Source organism: Magallana gigas, chromosome 3, assembly GCF_963853765.1.
Source record: "Magallana gigas chromosome 3, xbMagGiga1.1, whole genome shotgun sequence".
Classification (NCBI taxonomy): Eukaryota; Metazoa; Mollusca; class Bivalvia; order Ostreida; family Ostreidae; genus Magallana; species Magallana gigas.
Genome location: NC_088855.1, coordinates 40,802,739 through 40,822,175, shown reverse-complemented (window position 1 = coordinate 40,822,175; position 19,437 = coordinate 40,802,739). Strand labels below are relative to the sequence as shown.

Genomic DNA, 19,437 nt, shown 5'->3' with positions numbered 1-19,437 from the left:
ATATTACTTGTAAAAATGCAAACTCAAATTCAAATTACTCATAGATTCAAAGCTATAACATTGTGAATTTTTGTTTAAATTTCCACAGTCTGGTATTGTTAATACACCATATGGCCAAACCAGTGCCATCACACCCCATTTTGGTACTGGGAAAGAGAGGGAGGGGACCAGGCCCATTAAAGTAGGGAAAATACACACCACTTTAAGGTCATATTAAGAAATTCTTTATCCTTTCAAACTCATCCTATTTTAGTTTCTGTAGATTTGCAATAAGCTTTTATTTCTTAATTTCTATTTTACAATTTTGTAACACACAGGAACATGTTGTAAAGGGTGTTACATTCAATTACGAATACATACCACACACACAAAAAAAATACTTTTCAGGTTCTGCGGTTATGAGAATTGAGGAAAATTAACATATTCTGTTGAAGTAAAATGATACATAATTTGGACAGTGATGAGACTTTAAATGGCCCAAAATGTAGAAAATTGAAAGCCTTGATTTTAAACAATGATCGTGAACACATACTAAGGGTGGGAGCCTTATTTCCAGTGCCTCCTGATCCAGGGGCTGGGGTTCCTCCAGAGGGCATGGTTGGAGTAACAAACTGGCTGCCTCCACTGGGATTCTTTATGTAAATTCCTCCTCCATTGGCCAGGGAGTTAAGATTGGTGGTAGAACTAACGAATGTTCCACTGTCACACTCCACCACTTTACAGCATTCTCCTGCTTTCTTCATAAGGTAACAGCCAGTTGGTAAATTGTTGTAGGTTGGACAACTGTGAAATTTGATTTAAATAAGAGATGAAGGTAGCAAAGAGTTTAAATAGTAAATAAGTAAATTGCTTACTTCTATCATCCTCCCTTCTACAATCACCTGCAGTGCATTTTAAAACTAAATGGGTACAATTTTCTCTCTCTCTTTCCTCTCTCTCTCACACAACAATTACTGTTATGTATTTTCTTGTCATGGTAAACATACTTGCTAACACATCTGTAGTAACCGTAAATGGCATTTTCACAGGTACATTTGGCATCACAGCCAACATTCCACACCGCATCCTGTTTATAAGTTGTTCCTTCATACAAACACACATCTACACAGCAGAAATGAAGAAAGTTACAATCTAAAGAAAACAGGAATTTATCTTCTATTTTCATGAAAATTTTATTCTTTCAATCAAATGAGACTTAAACAATTATTTCAGTGTAATAACAAAGATACAGTGAGTGTCTTACCATTTGGACCTGGTGTTGCTTGTGTGGAAGCTGTTGAAACAAATTAAAATAAATAAGGTTCACTAACAAAATCTTGATGTGCATATAACGCAATAGTACTCATACAATCAACATATATAGCTATTGGATGGAATTGAATTAAACATTTTTATTAAATATCAAAAAATTATAATTATGTTTTTTTGGTCAAGAATCAAATTTGATTTCATCAATATGTGGTGAATAAAGTACATTAATATACTTTCAGGGTTGTCTCTAAGACCCGGGAGGCGGGGAATTCCCCCGCCTATAATGCCTTAATTACCCGGCTATTATTGCATTTCAAACACAATGTAGCTATAAGGAAGACCCCCAAACCCCCTGCTACTTTTTCATTTCCTCCTTCTACTTCAATTTTTAGAGACAACCCTGTACTTTGATAAATAATGCAACCCGAGCTCAAAACATATCTAAACATTTAGAGATTTATAAAAAAAAAAAAAAAAACAAAAAAAAAAAACAGAAATACATACAGCAGATTCCACAATATTTGGCACAGTTGTCGCCAGCCCATTCTCTGTAATCAACGCAGACCTGTTTTCCATAATTTTCACACACATTCAAACGATCCACACATGGCTTAGGAGTTGAAGGGGCCATACCTAAGAGTTACATGTACATCTATTAAAATGGCCAAAATCTTGGAAATAAATGAAGTTATTTTTATCTAAAACCATTACTTTAAAACCTAAATTAACTGTCTATGGGTCAAAATGAAATTAAGAATCATAAAAAACACAAATACATGTTTTAGTATTTGTATATACAGTAAAACCTTGTTATCTCGAACTAGATGGGACTGGTTATAAACTTCGAGATATCCGAGTATTTGCGATATCAATGGTAAAATACTTAAAGTACCGTATAGGAGGTTGGGCCTTACAAATCACTTCGACATATCCATTGTATTCGAGATATCAGTATTCAAGATACCAAAGTTCAACTGTATGTACCGGTATGTACAAAAGTTACGGCTCTTCATCTTTTTGGATAGTTGGCAAGTGTGTGATTACATACCGGTTCCCTTTCCACTGGTAGAGCCGGTTCCTGTGAAGGAGCCATGCTGCTGACTGAACTCACACACTGGTTTCTCACAACACTCTCCTGGCTCTTTCTTCAGCTTACAGTACGTTGGAATGGAAGTGTAAACTGGACAGCTGCATGGAGTAGGAAAGAGTTTTAAAGCACTGATATGTAAAGCAGGTGCCACATAAAAAGACATACAATCAATCCTTAATTGTTTTATTATGGTGTATAAGGACACATCTTTTGACATATCTTACATTGTTTCACATCTGTACAATCCTTCAGTGGAGTTAGTACATGTGCACTGTTTATCACAATCATCTCGCCAAGTTTGTCCCTGGAAGTATTGTTTGTTCTTGTAGACACACACCTCTGGAAAAAAAAATGATACATGTATATCTGATACTGTAATCTTACTTTTCTTTCTGACAACTTTATTAAGATTGATTAGTAATAAAATGGCAAGTGCCAAGATATTTTCACAATGAACAAATTCTAAAGCATTAAATTAAGGGACATAAATTGACTGTTTTGCAGCAAGAAATATTATAGTCTCAACATCAAGGTCCTCATGAACATTTCCATTTTTTTTCTAGCAAACAAAAAAATGTGGTATATACAGTAAAATTAATATCTTTCGTTAAATTCAGCTTTCTTAATGTCTTTGATGTGAATCACACAAGACAATGGAAATTTTATTAACTATATATAACTTTTAAAAGAAAGAGTATGTGCCTGGATATACGCAAACTTTCAAATGCCTGACTTTATCGACTGTCTGGTGGTCATTATCTTTATTGAGTAGCTTTCTTGTCATATATATCAAGGGTAGACAAAATAAATCAGAGTTAATTTATCCACATTGTGTCGGCAAGCAAACCAAATATATCATAAATTCATAACAAAATGCAATCAAAAAAAGAAAGAAAAAATGGACTGTGGATATCGGCCTCGATAGCTCAGTGGTAGAGCTCCTGACTAGAGTTAAACGGGTCCCAGGTTTGATTTCGGGTCCAGCCATATGTTTTCAATATTCCTCCTTTCCGATAATTACAGAGTTTTTTGTTTCGTACTTCTCAGTTGAACATCCAAAGAAGGTGTAAATAATTACTCAGGTGCTTGTGGACTGGACTTTGCAATACCCCCTTCCAATCCAGTCATGAATTGTTACCCAGAATTCTTACTTATTCCACTAGGTGTAGATCCTTTTCCACTGCTTTCAGTTGCAACAATTTTTTGATGGAAGTTACAAACTGGTTTCAAACAGCATTCTCCTGTCTGTCTAACCAGGGTACAGTCTGTGGGCAGGTTGTAGTAAACTGGGCATCTACACAAAATCAAAACAATAATTCATTAATTTACCGTACATTAAATTATATTTAATCGATCAGACCGAGATCGAACGAATATTCACCTGCATTCATGTACTTGACACCCTAAGCATATAATAGCACATAGATTTCTCTTTGCTTATTTTTCGAATAGCTTAAAACTAAACACGACGCATTTCAGGACACCTACTTGTTAAAACATCTGTATTTTCCTGCTTGTCCATCCTCACAAACACACTCATAATCGCAGCCATCTTTCCAACTTTCTCCGGTCTGGTAAGAATTTCCTTTGTATGAACATTTGCCATCTACGAAAAATAATACATATTTTTCTTTATTAGTTTTTGTAATAATTAGTTTTTGAAATTCATTGGACCTGCATTTTCTTTTACATCTTTGAAAGATGGCGCGAAATTTTCACTTCCGGTAAACTACATGTACCAGAACCAAGGTAAACTTACAAAATCCGTTGGAGGTTGTTGTTGGTCCTAAAAAATACAAACATTTACATGCATGATTAAAATAGTCCAAGATGAAATTCATTAAAAATCAATTTGCCGCGGCTTTTAAGAATGTATATATCTTACGCGGCTTTTAAGAATGTATGTATATCTTACCGCAAAATCCACAGAATTGCTGGCAGTTATCATGTGCCCATTCGCCATAAGACGTACAAACGCCCTGGCCATAGGCAGCACAGTTGTTCATTTTGTCAATGCATGTCACAAGTTGAGCTTAAAAATAAATGCTTTTCCTATTTAATCTTGCATTTGAACATTGTAATACATGTAATTGTCTTTTGGGATAAACTAATTTATAACGAAATGTGACTTAGAAAATATATAATTATACTTACGTTGGCAGAAACCACAGAAGAGAGCACAGTTGTCTCTTGCCCAGGGCTTGTAGTTCGTGCACACTTGCTGTCCGTACTGTCTGCAGTTGTTGACCATGTCCTTGCACTTGTCAGGAGATGAGGTTGCACCTGGAGCCGAAGTCGTCACGGGTGGAATTGTGGCTTGTACTACAATGATTTAACACATTTTGTTACCTTGTTGTTTGTTCAATTTTTGTGTGAAAGCGATGGACATTACTTTCAATATATTTTTCTATTCTTTTTTTAATCACTTTAAGGTGGCTAACTACACCTTGAAATGTTTCTCAATTCAGCAGAATATTAATTGATAATTAAAAATATCATGATGCATAAAAAGTAAGTGAAAAGCGAAAAATATGCAATTTTGGATAAAAATGATTTTCAAAAAATTTAATTCAGTAAATATGAACAAATAACTTTTAAAAAAAAAAATTTGGGGGTCAAATGTTGTTAAATATTTTTTTTAAATTAAAACGGAAAAAGTACTTTAATTATATTAATGTACTATAGTAGTTTAATCCACATCAATACTGATAGGTGTCCCATAGCTAAACAACCTAATAAACTAAACCGACTAATATGGCTTAAAACATTTCAATCGCTCTCTTTTCATGTTGTGTCTTAAATAAGAATATAACAAATCATGGTTGGGAAACCCACGTACTTTGACACGCCTTTTGCAGGACTTGGTCGATGACTGAGTCGATGTTGTTGACGTCGCTCACGGTGATGACTTTGTCTGGGGAGTCAGCAATGTGGTTCAGCTGGTAGGTCTGAATATTTGGTCCAGCGCCGACGGCAATCAACCCAATGTTGGATTGTCTGGCTTTATCAGCAGCGCTGGTGGTGCTGGCGTCGTTGTTCGAATTCCCGTCCGTCAAAACGATAGCAATGCGCGGGACGTTGCCTCGTGCTCCACTGCTGGAACCAAACATCTTGTCAGTCATGTACTGGATTGCCCCGGCAGCATCACTGCTGCCGCCCATGAAGTTCATTTTCTCCACAGCTTTCAGGGCATCCCCTCTGTTGCTGTACATGTCTAAAGGAAACGCTATGGATGGATAGCTTCCATATTGCATGAGGCCAACGTGAACTTTATCCGCACCAACGTCTAGTCGCGTTATGGCACCTTTCAGGAATGTTTCCAGTTTCTGGAAATTGCCGGGACCAACACTGGCAGAGGAATCGACCAGGAAAGCAAGGTCAGCCTTCTGCAAGCAACCTTTATAAAAATATCGTATATGTTATTCAATTGGCTGAAACAAAATGAGGATTCTGATTTTGGAGAGAATATTAGTGTTTGGAGTTTTTCTCAAGTTCTTATTTTCAGAAAGATAACTTACTGTTGGGTGGAGGTAATTGATTTGGGTTTGGCGGGAGTTCTAAAAGGCAAAAAGAAGCATTTTTTTTTGTTAAATATTTTAAATTTTCATCTTTCAACAAATCTTCATAATTGATTATCTTGCTTGGCATTTACCATTGCAGATTTTGGTGGACAAGCCATTGGAAAGAGCATCTAAAGAGCCATAACTATCGGCCTTCAGAACGTATCTTGAATCAGGATCACTGGTAACTGAAGTTAATTCCTGCATATTGACTCCCGATCCAACGCCAACTCCATACAGAATCACGTTGTTGTCCTTAGCGGTCTGTGCCTGAACTTTTGTAATGTCGGGTGTGGTAGACCCTCCATTAGTAACAAGCACAGCAACATGGGGCACATTTCCCCTGGCACCATGGATGGGGTTGTACGTCGTCTGTGTGACGTAACGTATTGCGTCAGCAGTATGCGTTCTCCCCCCTCGGTATGGTATTCCAGAAATGGCATTAATAATGTCCGATTTCGTAGAATACTGATTTAGGAAGAACTGGTTGTATACGCCATTGCTAAACGTCACAACACTCACATGTGTTTTATCTGGAGCTATTTGTAAGTTGTTCACTGTGCTTTTGATGAATTCTAACTGTTTTTTAAAATTGTCTGGTCCAACTGTATCGGACGAATCTAACAAAAATGTAACGTCTGCTTGTGTGTCGCATCCTAAAACAAAAAAAAATCGTCTTAAAAAGGATTCTTTGCTATTCTAAGAAAACCATATAGAAAAGGTATCATACATATGCCAAGAAGATATATACATAGTATGTATACGATGTCAATGGCAATCTTAACAATGTTGACCATTCACATCCAAATGCCTTGCAAGGCATACTTTTCTAGCATTTGAGGTATATAATTAATGTTTCTGAATTACACAGAGTGAAAGTAATGATTCTCTAAGAATGACATGTCCTATCTCCTAGCCTGAATTTCTCTGTTTAGTCACTCCCAATATACGATTAAACAGATGAACAAGTTCCCAAAGTCAATGATAAGGTCGAAAAGGTGATGGATATCCGCTATTCTTATTTCCTTCAATCTTTTATATATGATTATATTATCACATAAAGAATTTAGGTCCGTTCCTAATATGTACATTAATGTTGCTGACAATTTTATCTGTCTTGTAGTAAGTATTGAATTTTGTCTAAAAAATTTACACCTCTTTCGAAATGCAAACCCAATAAAAATTGCTCGAATATTTGAGCCACTCAATTGCTCAGGTAAATAACATTCGAATAACCAATATCAATATAAAAGTACGTGTAATTCAGTTTTGGTATATGTACAGCAACAATGATCGTGATATTTTTAAGCCTTTGGAAACCTTCATTTATCATTTGGCACAAGGTCCTGCTCGATATCTGTGTCTCTCTTGTACGTACAGAGGTACTGAAAGTCAAACGTTGTAAGATCTAAAAAAACCTGACGATCAAGCGCGGGTGGTTTTTAAATGAGGATCTTTAACAGGTAAAAAGAATAGTGTATCCAAATTGGTCGCTTCAATCAGTTCTGCCATCGTGCTCTCTCTCTCTCTCTCTCTCTCTCTCTCTCTCTCTCTCTCTCTCTCTCTCTCTCTCTCTCTATAGAAATTGCTGCCTTAATAAATGCACTAAAGACGTTTACGTTCAAACTAGTTTAGTTGTTAAAGAATTTAGACCTATAAATTTTTTAGCTCAGTTTAGTTAATATCGAAGTAATTGTGTGTTGTTGAGAGTCAGACAGAACATTTTCTGTATGTCAATAAAATTGCTCAATACCTAATACCGTAATATTTGCAAAAGAAAGACTTCAGGATATGAATTCAAATAAGACTATATATCCATAATTCAATTATTTTCCAAATGCGTTCAGATTTTACATAATTTCGTAAGAATTAAAATGAGATTACGGATAGGTGGAAGGGTAGGGGCAAAATATCACTCTAGAAATTATCCTTTTTTTCATTTTGCATATCACTTGATCATGAGTGCAAGCTGCATATCAATCGACTAAAAATAAAATAACAACTGAGTACAAGTACATGAAAAAACGCTTTGGATTTCTCTACCGCGTCGGTAAGTCACGACATTGAACAATATTCTTTGCGTAAATCGCGATCAACACCGCCGGATAACATTCCTTACATGACTATAGGATTGTTATAATGAGATATAGTTATTGTATATCATTATACAATTTGTAAGCAATCTCTATTAAATAATTTTCCTGTTTTGGTTTTTTTTTTAGATTGTTGTAAGAATATGGCATTGACAATCTGTTCATCACAATTTTAAGTCTCATTGGAGACATCAGTTTAGTATTTTTGAATAGGTAGTTGATATTTTACTTTGTATTACGCAAAAACTAGATTTTCCTTTTGAAGTATTATTCTAGTATTACTGGTATGTAATAACTGCATTATATCCTTGATAAATTAAATACTGAAATTGAATTGATAACAGACTTCAGTGGAGCGAGAAGAGTAATGGCAATTCTCGACAATTGTGAACTTTAGTTGTAAACATGTAAGTTCCAGCTCCCATCTTGCAATGGCCGTTTACATACATGTAACTAAGAATCTTTTTGTTAAAAAACTCTGGGTGCGTAGCAAAGGTCAAATTTGAAAAGTCTTCGAGATACGCCGGTCTTGCTATTAAACGATTTCTCGCAAAAGCTATAAAAAGGATTGAACACTGTCAATTTTTGCTAATTTGCTGTGCTTATTAATCTCTTTTCTTAGTTTCAGTGACCGAAAATACAGTATTCATTAAAGTACATGATCTTCAACAAAGATTAGATAAGCAAAAAGATGACCTTTCTAAAATTAGAAGACTAAGAATGAAATATTAACAGATTAGTTGAAGATAATTTAGGATACTCAAATTATATGTTAACATTAAATGATGTTGTTGATCAATATTGAAACATTATTGTTCTCCATCATTTATTTTGTAATAAAAACAAAAGTTCCTATCTACGATCAGCGTGAACAGTTCAAATTATAACAACGCAGCTGTCTGTTTGCAACATGTTCTCATGTAACAGTATAAACATTTGATTTTATTTAACAAGTACGTTTTTTTTTTATGAAAGTTCTCAGTAAAATGATTTCATTGACACTACTTCAACCGATTTTTAAGGATTGGGTAATTTACACAATTCCATTTCTTCTAAAGTGGTTTAATCACGTGTTTGCGTTGCATCTTCATCAGTTCAAAGTTCAAATGTTAAAAGGTCACACCTACCTCCGGATGCCCTTTTCGAAAATGTCACCGCCTTACTGGCGGTAACGAAAAACAGAAGAACAGCGACGTGCCGCATAATCCTTCTGAACGAAATTAGGTTCAAAATTATTTCATTCCCTTATATATCGCCTCTCCCACGAAATCACGTGTTTGCAAAGTTCCATCAATGGAAGAGTTACAAAAGATAAGAACATTTCTAGTAAACGAAATAAAAGGCCCTAAGAGGGGATGAGATGTTTCATAATTATAACTACTAGCGCATAACACAATGTTTAATTAATAAGTATAGGTATGGCACTTATTAGTAAACATATTGAATATCTTTTTTACGTAAGTAGAGTTTAATAATTATATGTTCATGTCATTCTTATTTTGTCGATTCCCCTCGTAACCTTGCAGTTCCTCTTTGTTATAGTAAACACACCTTTGATCTGGAGATACCGAAGGTCCTGGATATGGTATCAATTTTTATAAGTATTTCCGTAATCGTTATATAAAGATTTACGCATCCGTTTGGAGCCGAAAACTACTAAATAAGTGCTTATTTTATAACTTCGTTGGAATCTTTGTGTGCTGTTCAAAGCTTATATTTCTATAAAATGTTAACCAATTGATCAAATTAATCTGAACACTAGTACAAACTTATCTTTTTAAAAAGATTAGGAGTCTAGTAAAGTTTAATTTTTTTTTTTACGAAAAAGAAGTTGGTAAAATGCTCTACTTTAATATCAAATTCATTGACCATTTCATGTCCTTGTTTTTTATTTTCGTTTTCTATGTACTAGATATTCAAATCACGATTATAAATCGCAAGAAAATAAAAAAAGGTATTTTTGCACCAAAATTATGTTTTCAAGTACCGATAAAACTTTTAATGTAAGGTTGTCCAAGTCCGGTCATGAAAGTGCAAAAAACGAGGCAGTAAACGTATAAATAAAGTTTTGATTTAACCTCACTATCTGCGTATAAAACACGCATTACTATAAAACAAAAAGAAAAAGTTCCGAGGGCGCTTACATTTAAATCAAGATTAAGACCAATCGCACAAATTACTTATATTACATATACTTATATTTACAAGTATACACTGAGTAAAAATCCCTCTATTTCATAGCTCTGTAGAAATTGACAGGACTGAAATCTACACGCTTCTTCCATTAATTGGTCAAAACTTTCATCTACTTGAACAAAATCACGGACTGCACGAAATAATCACAATAATACCAGACTGAAGTTCTCATTTAAGACAAATTGGCTATTTCTTTCGTTTTAAACATATTTTACTGAATAAATTCAATAGGATTGGACAACAGGCATAGCCAATGTATATCCTCTCCTTGTATAATTGGTCAAGTTACATAAATTTTTAAAAGTATATAGGATAATATTTACATCTACCAAGTATTATTCCCTCTATTTCTTACGAAAACTTGTAGTTAATTCATAGCTCTATAGAAACAGCCAGACTGAAATATACATGCCCCGTTTATCGATTGGTCGAAATCTACAGCAGTTGAAACTGAGAAGATATTGACAGGTCTGAAATTGACACGCCCTGTTAATCGATTGGTCTAAACCTTCAGCGACCTACAAAATATCACGGACTGCACGAAGTAATCATGATGATGTCAGACTCAAAGTCTCACAGGAGACGATTTGGCTGTTTCTGCTAGCTTACGTACTTATGTACATTAAAAGTAATTTAGTGATTTTTACTTATTTTTCATAATCAATTTATTAATTAGTTAAAAGAGAGATGTTAATATAAGCAATAAAATGCTCTCTTTGATGATTCAGGCGGGTTATAAAAGTAGTGATGTTTAAATATACATATGTAACTATAATCATGTATTTGAATAATAACATAAGTATATCATTTGTGAATCACAGAGCTATAATAATATATGAGGATCTACATTATAATATTCAGATCTAGTTATACACATTAAATTCATAGAATGTTTTAGTATTATCAGTGAATTAAACATACCGTATATGGTTATTAACAATAATTCAGTTAATTTTACTTACTCTTTACTATCAATCCATTAATTTATTAAAAGACAGTATATATATACAATCAATTGCATTCTTCAATATTTCATGCGGGTCATGAAAGTAGCAATCATTCAGCAATCGAATTTTTCATACATGACCCGCTAACACGGGTTATATATTTTTTCAGCAATGTCCTCACCCTCATATCCCGCATCAATCACCAAAGCAATTCAATTGATGTGTCCCATCTCGGTGAAATTATAAAATACATAACAAAAATGGATTTAAATGTTACACTCCTCTTTTATTATACTTTCATGTTAAATACTGAAATCTGATTGGTGAAGACGCAGTTGATAATCCGTTCTATCACCCTCAGCGTTAGCAACACCCTTGGCAACGGGTAACACAACGAATTGTTACATGCGCGTAAATTATACGCGTACGGTTCACCATAAAATTCACGTCTTTTCTATATAAAAATAGTAAAGTTTTCTTTGAATTTAAGACATTCAGTATAATAAAGTGAATAGTGCCTATTTATATAATGTACAAAGGCTAGAATGAGAAATCTATTGGTTTACCCCAAAAGATGACAGCCAAGGGACACAACTTTTGTAAAGTGTTGATAAGCGTATATAAAACGAAGTCAAAGGAAATAGTTACTCTGCAGAAAGAGTGTGCCAAAAGTATGAAGTTTCATTAGCATTCGATTTCCAGTTCCTGAATGTATTACGCATTACTAATGAGCTAATGTCATTATTGATATCAATAACTAAGATAATAAATCAATATAAGTTTCTTTATATACTAATGAATATAAGTTTCTTTTTCTTCATAAAAGCGGTAGAAATGATACACAAAAACAAACAAACAAACAAACAAACAAACAAACAAAAAACCGAACAGACCAAAAAAAAAAAAATAAACCCCAGGAACTTTAGGAGTTATCGAACATTGCTGAAGATTGTACTATAACACGTGGTGGACTAAGAGGCGGTCGGACGTGTTTAGAACCCGCTCCGTGTTTGACAAAGACCAGTGGTATGTATTACTATTATGTTTGGTTTTAGTTTTTAAATCTACACATTGACTTCTTCCTCCTACATAGTTCATCTCTGGACTGACCGAGTATTGTCGTGTATGATTTATTGTTGGTTATTTTACTGATTTAGTAATTAAGTTACCTATCGAGTGATTACACCTCACAGTAAAATGATAAGCGTTGTACATAATTGAATGTGAACACTTTGTAACTACTTTTGTATTATGAAATGGATCAAGCGATAAATATCTATATAGAAAAACTACATCCAAAATAACAAAATAAACTATTTCATCTTGCCAAACAAAAAAAATTGGTTTATTTTAAATATTAGGTTATGTTGAAATGCAAGCTTATTTGTTATTACCTGACTATGTTAAAATCATGAGTTCACGAATATGGTTTAGTTTTTCAGAGAAAGATATATATTCCCTACACTATTTTATACGATATTGGAGTAGTTTTTATTAGAAAGTTTATATTCTTTGTTGGCTGAAAGTAACAAGTACACTTTAGCATGCCCAGTACAATTACTAGATTTAGCTCTATAGCTCGAATTACCTACAAAGCTCTATTTACCTACCTGAAGTAGGTCTATTTAGCTACCTTAATGAAATTTTCCTTTTTGTGCAAGACAGACAAGTCGCAAGGAACTGTCAACCTATATTTGTACTGTGTAGTTTTAGAATAGCAACCCAGAGCAAAAATAGCTAAAACATTGCTGCTTTTGAGCAGTTTTAAGGAAAACATGCTTTCTATGTATGACACCCTGTGTGCGATGAGGCATGGATAAGTGTGATTAGTTCACATTGTGCTGAATTATTACCAATCAATCATCATGTTAACCAGACCTGTTCTTCTTCGTTATTCCATTTAAGAAGTAACTGTTTGGACGCATAAACAGTTATACATAGCCCAAAAACTTATAGAACTTTGACTGCATTTGCGCAAAAAGGGCAGCATTTTTAAGAGTGATATTTTAGAATTGTTTTCAGATCAGTTAAATGTTGAAATTTATTGCTGCGACTGATTACTTTTAGTACAAATACCCAAATAAGACAAAATTATGATTGAGTACATTTAGCTAAATAAACCTACTTAAGGTAGGTAAATAAAGCTATGTAGGTAATTCAAGCAACGTAGATAAATCTAGTATTTGTACTAGACTTGATGAAGTGAACATGTGACCACTGTCTGAGTTTTATTCTACTGACACCGCTTACATTAATTTTTTCCCTCTGAGTTAACATCATCCTTAATTAGGAACTTCGCCTTTTATATTTTACAAAAAAAAATATTTTATCTTACTCTCTGTCTGAAACCACATATTTTTATTGATTTAAAAATCGTGAGATTTTTTCTTTTTTTAGAGATAAGAATCCTTGCGATGGCGACTGATGTATGTAAGGATCCCGAGTTAAGGTGTACGATTTGCTTAGAGAAGTTCAATCTTCCTGAAATACTGCCATGTTTACACACATTTTGTGAACCTTGTATCCAAAGCTATGTACAAAATTGTGCAGCTAAGGAAGAAAACACCAGCTTTTTCCGATGCCCTTTATGCCGCATGAAAACTGACTTAATAAACATTTCTGCTACGGAATGGACAAAAAAAACTACCAACAAATTATTTGATTACATCTCTTCTTGATCGTAAAACAAACGACGATAAACAAAAAGAATTACACTGGGATCCGTGCAAATTTGCCAATGAGAAAAATGCAGCAACATACATCTGCAAAGATTGCAAGGAATACCTGTGTGAACAATGCTTCAACTATTTACATAAGAGAAAAAGAAAGAGCAACATACACTCTGTAACGATTATCACCCCTGGTTCTGACCTGATTCCTCTTGAAATGGATGAACCGTGCCCAATTCATGCAGACAAGGTCTTGGATATATTCTGTTTTGATCATGAAAAGATTTGTTGTAACGTCTGTTTTGCGACTAAACACAGACATTGTGATAACGTACGATCTTTGGATGAAATTGCAAAGGACAAGGATGAGGTTATTGATATGAGTGATTTTTTAGAAACAATTTCTGACGCTACACAGTGTACTGTAGAAGCTCTAAATAAGGCAAATGAAAACCTTGCACAACTCGCTGATGACAAAGATGCAATGCTGCAGTCAGTGGATGACATCATTGCCAACACAAAGTCACATTTGGATACTCTACACGAAGAACTAAGAGGATCAATACTAAAAACATTTTCAAACACTGAGCAGAGTCAAGAATTTGACAGAGAATGTATAGCTGCCTTTCAGAAAATGTTGACGCAGAGTCAAAAATTAGCTGAAGCTGTTCAGGAACATGGAAGCAGAAAAGAAAAATTTGTCAACGTGGAAAAAACAAGAATGGTTATTGAGAATGACTTTGAAAGGCTTTGTTCGACATTCAACTTTTCCGAAACTAGTAAACGTTATGACTTGCATATCGAAGATAAACTGAAAAATGTTTTAAATTGGTCAAAAATAGGTTCGTTGAATTTTCAACAATCAGATGAGGACCCTCTTACAGACATCAAAACAGCACTGTGCTCGTTAGGTTGCTTCAATGATTACACAGTTTTTCAATACTCTTTCTCTTTGGAGTACGCACTTCAGGTCTCTCCCCCCTTTTTGCTTCCAAAGTCACAATCAAAATGGAGGATTGAATTCCATTTTATAAATAATAACCTAGGTATTTATGTGAACTGCATATCCAAGATAAATCTGACTGGCCACTGGATGCTAAGCCTTGTAAATCAAGTCGACAGAAAAAAAGACATTGTACGAACATTTCAACATCTCTTTACAAAAGGTGAATTAGGTAGGGGATTCAAGTCAATTATAGACTGGCAATCACTGAGCTCCACGGAAAAAGGATACAATTCCAATGGCTGGATAAAAATCAAAGCCAGGTTATGGTGAAAACGTACACTGACGACATCTTGTCCATTTTGATGAAAAATATTCGTTTTGTGACGTCGATGTGGTAGACATACTTTATTTACGCTTGCATATGCCTAGTGCGATGGTCAGCTTGAATGAAACATTTAACTCAAATACCATTTCGGAAATGTTTCTTACATTGGTACATTATCTTGCTACCAAGATCTTAGAGTGTACAGATATGTAAATAATTAGCCAATTTTGATTTAGTAATCAACGTAACAGACGACTATGGCTCAATAGAGGGCATATGATTGCTGTAAAAGTATCAATACAACTTCGCAGCACTGTTAAGGCTTACTATGAAAATATCAGCGGATTTAAACGTTCATAATACGATGCAGCTATTATTATAAAATATTTAAGTAAAGTTATTATATCATGGTGTAAATGTGATCGACATTAAATGAAACAGTATAGTAAATGCGGCTTTGAATGACACTTAAGGCGGTCCCCTGAATTGATAGTCCCGTGACATGTGTTGATAATTCTCCGGCCGAATGGAGGTCATAGAGAAATTTCAATATTACAAGCAATACAAGGGCATACTCTTATTTGAATAAAAAAATTAAATTATAATTACATTTTACTTTTCTGCTAGATCCTAAAAAGTGCTGCTGTTCATCTTTTATTAGAATAGATATCAGAGAAATGAGCTCCGGTTGGATTTATATGACCTTCGCTTTCTATTTTACGTATTAATTAAATCATTCTATTGATTTCATTAAAGCAGCAGCACTTTTTAACAAATTAAACATTCCCTTAATTGATATCCAAAAGATCGTAATGATTTGTTATGTGTATGCCCTTGTATACAGCGGATTTAGGTAGGCTTCCCGATGTCAAACACATCAAACCTGTACATTAAACACTCTAGAAAAGAAATACATGCTCTAAAAAATATTCACATGACGAATCAAAACAAGCACAAAAGATATGATTTAATGTTTTATAATAATTGTTTTAAGATTATGCTTTGTTCGTTTATAAAATGCATTTTACCATGTTAAAAAATTAATTGATCCGCCTCTCTCTCCACACAAAATCCTAAACAACTAGTATGCGTCAAAATTTACCGTATGACTTCACATCGACAAGTCAACAAGTGCACCGCGATCAGTCAGTTGATTATATTTATCGTTGTTGGACTTATTTAACTACAAAGTTGCACACATAGGTAAATTTTAACGTAGTTTAATGTTTTCGTACCCAAAACAATAAGAAATTATATTATCTATTAGCAATTTTGACGACTTGTTGTTTTTTATGTGATGTCATAGTTAACATTTCCCGTACTTTCTGGTCGGCGCGACCACAAAGAAATAAAACCTTTAACAGTGCTGCGTTAAGTCTGCTTTCTGAAATCATACACCTGATGTAGCTACAACTTTTGTTACTAAGCGCTCGTTTAATTACCGTATACCCATCTTCTTATTTGCTTTACTGAATAAAATGTGTAAATAGGTTTCATTGTTGGAGTCAGATTTTATTGAAACTTACATGCTATAGAAACACAACGTCTGATAGGACATAATATTTTATTAGTTCATCATCAACCTTAGGTTGATGATGAACTAATAAAATATTATCATTACGGGCCGCCGGAAGGCGGTCCGTTATTTGATACACATTTAAATATTGTTACTGCGTTTCTGCGGGATAGTTCTTTTTTAATAGAATTAATACTATGCTTATTTTTATGAATTAAACGTAAATTTGCATGTAGAAATATGTTTTATGCCGTTTAGAAAATATCACATATTTTTTGTTTTACTCGTAAATGAAAAGTAGGCCATACTTAGTAGATTGTCGTATTTGGCGCGTTTTTATCGAGACTATAATCTATTCGGAAAATTTCGGAGTTCTTCATTCTTTTCAAATCGGTATGCGGGACATACTAAAGACCTGAAATACGAAAGACCTGAACGTCATTAAATTTTATATAAATGATACATTTGAATTTCTAAGTGCCGTGTCAAATAAAATGACTATATAATGCATTAAGTTTTCATTCAATACAATGCAACAAAAAAAATGGTTTGAAATACATAATCTCCAAGAGAAAAATGATAAGTTGAACTTTTTATTAAAGTAATGTAAAAATCAATGTGTTCTCCTTTACTTCATACTATGGCAATGATCATACAATTTCCGTTAAAAATGCTTACAGTAACAAAATCGATTCTTTATGATAATAGTAAAATGTTAAACTTCAAAACAAGTTGCTGAAAGTATATTAAAATTTACATTACAAATTAGTACAACCAACTCTTATTTTCTTCTTTGTGGTGTGTTTTTATGTAAACAACCAATGATTTATACAATTATATTTTTTGCAGCCCATTTGACGCTTGCGTCAATATGATTTCTTGTTTATTATTATTATACAAACTTTATAAAACGCCATATATAATGTATAATAAATTACTCCACAGCGTTGTACATATAAAAGTTATTGGCATAAAATCTAAGAACATAAATAATATACCTATATACACTAAATTAAAAACTACATACATATATAACACTAATTTTTTTTTACATGTAAAAATCAATGCTGTGATGTCTGGATAAGCCTTGCCAAAAAGATAAGTTTTCAATACTTTTTAAAACGAATAAAATTTCCCTTTAATCTAAGATTTTGGGGAAGGCTGTTCCACAATGTAAAACTGGCCACATAGAACCGCCTGTCACCATATGACCTAGTCCGCGCTCGCGACTGAACAAGGAGCATAGGGATAGGAGAAAATAAATCTAATCTATCTATCTATACTTTATTAAAATAATAGACTCGAATTTTTGGGCTTTAATACCGATAAATCGGAAGAGTACTGTCTTTTGTTTTATATATTTTAAATATCATTTGTACTTGAAGATTACCAATTTGTTTTTATTTTTTCTCAATCAAGCTTTGCTAATTAATAATCAACGAAAAATCCTCAAAAATGTCCGGAAATCATCTGAATTTTTTGGATTTTACAATTTTGCGCATGCGCATTACATTCACGCTATATCACGGGAGGCTCTTTATTTTATGTTTCCACAATATCACATTTGCATGGATAAATTAAGAAACGATAAAACAAATGCGTGTATATTTTCATTGGAAATTTTTTTCTTTTCATAAAAGAAACTACGGGAGTTAACTCTAACACAGTGCATTAACTATAAAAAAAAAATCCCGAGAGTTTTGAATGTCAACATATAATGTGTAAAAAACGTTGTTGAAAAAATGCTGAATTCGGCAATTATAGACAGGTATATACAGCTTCAAAATAGTTTGTTATGAACAATTTGACTGTTATTTTCATTGCAACTTGATTAATTTTCTCCAAAAACGTTTGGAGCGATTCTACAATTTCTGCTACATTACGGGTATATGGGAGGCGTTTTAACTGTGGCGAAGGCCTTTTCCGAGACACAGTTAAATTATTACTCATCAGAGTGTAGTAAAATTAATAGCATTATTGTAGGCTTAAAGCTTGGTTATGCAGAAGTCAACAATATACGGTGTGTCGATGTATCTATTTCGTAAATGTCTGATATCATTTGCAATGTCAACCCGTGCACGCACGGGTCAAAGTCTAGTAAATAAATAAATAAATAAACTGGAGGCTACTTAGCTGAGAAATATTTGTCTGACGGAGTATATATATTGCAAACGTATAATATATTTTAATAATGATGTGTCTTAATTTCAAACATAAATTTGAACCGGCGAGGTAAGTTCTTGTTATGGTGACTCATCCTTTTTCCTTCATATTTTATAAAATATATTAATATATAAAAAGTATATTTTCAAAACATTATTTATCAGCGCATCGATTGATAAAGATAAACAAAACCGTATTATCAATCGCATGGACTTCCGGTGGAATGTTACTATCTATTTTGTTCATCACAAAAGAGATGTCAATTGTTTACCTCCTTTCTTTTAATTTGCTAAGAGAAGCTTATTATTATTCATAGACTGACAAAATCTGAAAGTTTTTTGTCAACATCGGTTTCAACTGAAGTATACATACCTGGATAAACTAAAAGTCGGACAATTGTCATTGTGTTCAGTGTTCATATCTATAAGTCAATGACTGGACATTTATCCACTAGTAGACTCCGCCTTCATAGAATCTGAGTTCATACTACCGGAAGTCCAAGCTCTTGTTAAAACAGCTCTATGTCTCAATACGCACGCCAAGGTAAGTTAAACCATAGAAATTAAATTCAGCAATTAAAGCCTCTTTTTCCTTTATAATACTTCAAAATGATAAAACTATATATCTGTTTGGTATAGAAAGTCACGTGATAGAGCGCTCAAAACGTCGAATCTCCCGGGG

At 33.6% G+C, this 19,437-nt stretch overlaps 1 protein-coding gene across 2 annotated transcripts in view; it reads right to left on the bottom strand.

Annotated features, from left to right (window-relative positions):
* LOC105329380 (uncharacterized) overlaps positions 1–9,257 on the bottom strand; it is a 52,212-nt gene extending 42,955 nt beyond the window's left edge. For both annotated transcript variants that reach the window (XM_034443379.2, XM_066079776.1), the window contains exons 1-15: positions 9,122–9,257; positions 5,994–6,557; positions 5,860–5,898; positions 5,181–5,738; positions 4,496–4,663; positions 4,257–4,373; positions 4,101–4,127; positions 3,830–3,947; positions 3,493–3,635; positions 2,566–2,680; positions 2,300–2,439; positions 1,756–1,884; positions 1,244–1,273; positions 987–1,101; positions 533–783 (exon numbers count right to left, since the gene is read on the bottom strand). In XM_034443379.2, the coding sequence (XP_034299270.2) occupies positions 533–783; positions 987–1,101; positions 1,244–1,273; positions 1,756–1,884; positions 2,300–2,439; positions 2,566–2,680; positions 3,493–3,635; positions 3,830–3,947; positions 4,101–4,127; positions 4,257–4,373; positions 4,496–4,663; positions 5,181–5,738; positions 5,860–5,898; positions 5,994–6,557; positions 9,122–9,197 (2,590 nt within the window). In that variant the 5' untranslated portion in view covers positions 9,198–9,257. The remainder of the gene's footprint in view (positions 1–532; positions 784–986; positions 1,102–1,243; positions 1,274–1,755; positions 1,885–2,299; positions 2,440–2,565; positions 2,681–3,492; positions 3,636–3,829; positions 3,948–4,100; positions 4,128–4,256; positions 4,374–4,495; positions 4,664–5,180; positions 5,739–5,859; positions 5,899–5,993; positions 6,558–9,121) is intronic.
* Between the last annotated feature and the right edge of the window lie 10,180 nt (positions 9,258–19,437).